General features: G+C 36.8%; 1 protein-coding gene across 1 annotated transcript; it reads left to right on the forward strand.

Annotated features, from left to right (window-relative positions):
* Positions 1–283: 283 nt before the first annotated feature.
* LOC143879012 (zinc finger BED domain-containing protein RICESLEEPER 1-like) lies at positions 284–4062 on the forward strand. The gene is made up of 4 exons (XM_077381217.1): positions 284–437; positions 1021–1085; positions 1905–3924; positions 4034–4062. The coding sequence occupies exons 1-4, from the start codon at positions 284–286 to the stop codon at positions 4060–4062; spliced, it is 2268 nt and encodes a 755-aa protein (XP_077237332.1).
* Positions 4063–4473: the final 411 nt, after the last annotated feature.

The raw sequence follows: 4473 nt of genomic DNA on the forward strand, positions 1-4473 counted from the left end.
CAGCTTCGGTTCGGTTCGGTTCGGTTCTGCGAAATGATGGTTCGGTTCTGGTTCCCAGAACTGGGAACCGATGGATTTCGGTTCGGTTCTGGGTCTGGGGACCGGGAACCGAGAACCGAACCGAACCGGCACTTCATTATATCATTTTGTAATATTAACAAAAAGGGGGGTGTTGATATCATTTTTTAGGCTAAGAATTTGTTAATTCTTTAACAAAAAAAGGGGTTGTTGATATCAATTTTGACTGAGGCTAATATCATTCAAAAGGAATTAAGTTAGACAAATGAAAACCCTAGATTTGCTTTTTTGCAAAACCCATCCCTTTCCTGTTTCGACTTTCTGCTGCGCCTCCATCGGTCCACCGGCACCCACCTCCGTCCGTCCGTCCGACCGGCGTGGTGAAGACGAAAAAGAAGAAGAAGAAGAAGAAGAGGAAGGTATGTGTCGTTTTTATTCATGCCCTATTTGTTTTCTTCATCTTTTCAATTCCCTCCCATGTAGCTAGAGAGAGAGAGAGAGAGAGAGAGATGTTAGGGATAGAGGAAGACTATCGGGGGAGAGAGAGGCGCGTTGGAATCAGAATACCACCTCTTAGGTGGGTTACGTTCCGCCAAAAATTACCCCTTTATTTTCGCCCAGTATCTCTCATCCCACGGAAAAATTTGAACCAAAAGTCGGAATTGGCAGAAACGGAATGTGGTACTGTTTCTGCTTCCCAATTCCGGCCATCCAAATGTTCCCTAAGTCTTTGAAAAGTAAGTCTGTTTTTTACAGGATGAATTTTTAAATAGTTTGTGTTAATTACTTTAAAAAGTAAGAAGGTTTTATCATTTTCCCACAAATAAATCAACATCAGTTATGGTAATCGTAATTATCCATATATAGGCGCAATCATAATTATTAATTCATAGAGAGCCATTGGCAAACCAGTCATTATTACTTTATTAGTATCAGCATTTGGAGCTTTGTTGAGTACCTACATCTTAGACGTATGCACAGTGGCATGGTTGTGATATTCAGGTAATGCGGGTGGATTATGCATAGTAGTACCCCGCTATATTGTGGTTCTATGGAACATACTGTATGTAATAGGATACATCTGTCTTAGTGGTATAGATCTATATGATATGACTCTCTTTGGTTGGCCTTGTGCCTCAGAAAATAGGTATACCCCCTTGATAAAGACTGGTTTCACGCCTTCACCCATATGATGAAAATAATTTGAATTAATTAGAAAGGAGTTATACTTTTTATGTAATTATTTAGAGAGAAGTTGGCAAAAGATTACCAAATTTACTGTTCCATTGTCATGCAAATTTCCTACCATGTTCTGTTTGCACAGTCCTGAAAAGGATGTAGAGAATCAAAGCTACTTTTTTTTGGCATGGGTACAGCCCTTAGAATTTAAAATTGGACTGTTGACACAAGTAGTATACTCTTTTGACGTGTGTAAGCAGCAATCAAATAATTGCTTGGACTACTATGGAGGCCCTGTTCGTGTTTGATTTTTGCAGCTGTTTGTGGACCACAAAGGCATAAACCGATTAATGGACTCCAAATTAAACGTAATTTGGAGTCCAATAATCAGTTTTGGGGCAACACTCAGTTGCAAAAATCTGAAACAAACAGGGCCTTTTGGAATATGAGACATCTCTATTTTCATCAATCTGAAACAAACAGGGCCTTTTGCAAACCCTTTTGCATCTAATCTAAAAGGGTTTTGTGTTGAGGTCACACCATTATTAATCCTAGTTTAGGGTTTTATAAGTGATGCTTGCAGAAAAAAATGTGCACATATTGGTAAATTGATCATACACCGACTGTGTAGCATTGTATGTACTATGTAGTACCCAACTACCCATGTATGGGATATTAATTTTTTTATTGTTTTTATTTCTTATTAGATGTCAAGTATGGGAGACACCTACAATCCTAATGCCGAAGTTGGTGGAGGTTCAAATCCTACTGAGGAAGTCAGCTCTCAATCTACAAAGGTATGCCCCACTAAAAAAAAGGCTATTATATCTGAGGTGTGGGTGCACTTTACTAAAGTCCTGAATATGGAAGAGGGGAAACCTGAAAAGGCAATATGTAATTATTGCAAAAGTGCTTATACATATAGTAGTAGTTATGGGACTAGTACATTATGGAAGCATTTTAGAAATTGTCCTAAGTATCCCAATTTTCAAGACAAGAGGCAAAAGCTTCTTTCCTCATATCAATCAGTGTCACAAGAGGGAGGAGATAGTAGTCTTGTTGCATGGAAATTCGATCAAGAATTGTGTAGAGAGGCACTCACTAGGATGATCATAATTGATGAATTACCTTTTAGGTTTGTGGAACGAGAGGGTTTCCGGTATTTTTGTAGTGTCATGCAACCTAGATTTAAGTTAGTTGGCCGTCGAACAGTGGCTAGAGATTGTTTGGCATTGTATGCCAGTGAGAAAAAAAAAATGAAGGACTTCTTGCATAAAACAAACCAAAGAGTTTCCCTGACAACAGATGCATGGACTTCTTTACAAAATCTTTCCTATATGTGCCTTACAGCCCATTTCATTGATCATGATTGGAAATTGCATAAGAGAATAATAAACTTTTGTATCATTTCTAGTCATAAGGGTGAGGCAATAGGACAAGCTGTCGAGTCATGCATGATACAATGGGGTATAGAAAATGTGTGCACAATTACAGTAGATAATGCAAGTTCAAACGATACAGCTGTTGGATATTTGAAGAAAAAAATTTCTAATAGAAATGGTTTCATTTTAGATGGTGAGTTCTTTCACATGAGATGTTGTGCACACATATTAAATTTGATTGTCAAAGATGGGATAAATGAGGTCATCGAATCGATTTCTCGAATTCGTGGGGCAGTAAGGTACATTAGGAGTTCTCCATCTAGATTGGGAAGATTCAAGTCTTGTGTGGAGAAAGAGAGAATCACATGTAAGAGTTCTCTTTGCCTAGATGTCCCAACTAGATGGAACTCTACTTATCTTATGTTGGAAACTGCATTGAAATTTAGAAAAGCTTTTGAAAGGCTTGAAGATGAAGATGTACTTTTTGTGACAGAGTTGAAAGATGGGTCTCCTACTTTTGAAGATTGGGATAATGCTCGAGTGTTGACTCATTTTTTGAAAACTTTCTACGATGCTACTCTACGATTATCTGGATCTTTGCATGTTACATCTAACTCATACTTTCATGAAGTTTTTAAAATTGAACGTCAGTTGTATGAGTTGTTGAAAAGTGAAGATGTTTTTTTGAGCAATATGGCTTTCAAAATGAAGGAAAAATTTGATAAGTATTGGGGAAACATTGATAAAGTAAACATGATGTTATTGCTTGCTGTGGTGTTGGATCCTCGATTTAAATTGAAGTATGTTAAATTTTGTTATTCTAAACTTTATACTTCGGATAAGGTTAGTGCACTCACTAATAGAGTAGGTGGAGCATTACATCGTCTCTTTGTGCATTACAAATCTATTTCCTCACCGCCCACTACTAGTACAGTTCAGAATGTAAATGACATGGAGGTTGTTGAATCGGAGATTGTTGACTCAGAGTTTGTTGCATTCTTAAAAGAAGAGGAGAGTGAGGATTCTAAGTCTGAGGTGGATAGATACTTAGAGGAAGGATGTGAAACTCAAGACCCAAAATTTGAAATATTGAATTGGTGGAAAGTGAATAGTTCTAGATACAAAATTCTTTCCCAAATAGCAAGAGATGTTCTAGCTATTCCCGTATCCACTGTTGCCTCAGAGTCTGCTTTCAGCACCGGAGGTCGTATTCTTGATCAGTTTCGCAGTTCTCTAACCCCTAAGTTAGTGGAGTGCTTGATTTGTGGACAGGATTGGTTACGGGCTTCGCCACTCCCTATTGAAATAGAAGAACAACTAGATGAACTTGAAGAATTTGAATTAGGTAACATTTTTTTTTAATGTTAACTCAATTATTATGTTATAATTAATTGTAGGAAGCTCACAAAAATTTTCATTTTCATCAAAATTTGATTTATATTATACCTTTGCAGTTGATAGTACGGAAGTTTCTTTGGATTGACCTTGAAAGTCGAAATGCCACTTCACTCATGTTTTTTATGGTAAATGGCTTCAACATAACTAAATTTAAATAATTTTATTGCTTCAAAAAGTTTATCTTGCACTATTTAATTTATTATTCAGATACTAATATACTAAATTTATGTTATTTTTTTCAGAATATCTATGGATCCGAGGAAAAAATGATGCAAAGAAGTGTGAGCTTGGACATTGGAGGATTGGATGGAATTTCTTTTTATTTTTCCCTCTTTTCGATTTGGATCATGTGCATGTTATATCTTTTTGTGGTTTCAAGTTTCAACTTTGAAGTTTGAAGTTTGATGCTTGGGATGCTTAGACTTTAGATGCTATGTTGGGTTGTGACTATATCTTGAGTCTTGACTATTCTTTTAGGTGGAGAAGAGGTGGTGGT

Source organism: Tasmannia lanceolata, unplaced genomic scaffold (genome assembly GCF_043159265.1).
Source record: "Tasmannia lanceolata isolate RefF3 unplaced genomic scaffold, GAP_Taslan_0.1 ptg000006l, whole genome shotgun sequence".
NCBI lineage: Eukaryota > Viridiplantae > Streptophyta > Magnoliopsida > Canellales > Winteraceae > Tasmannia > Tasmannia lanceolata.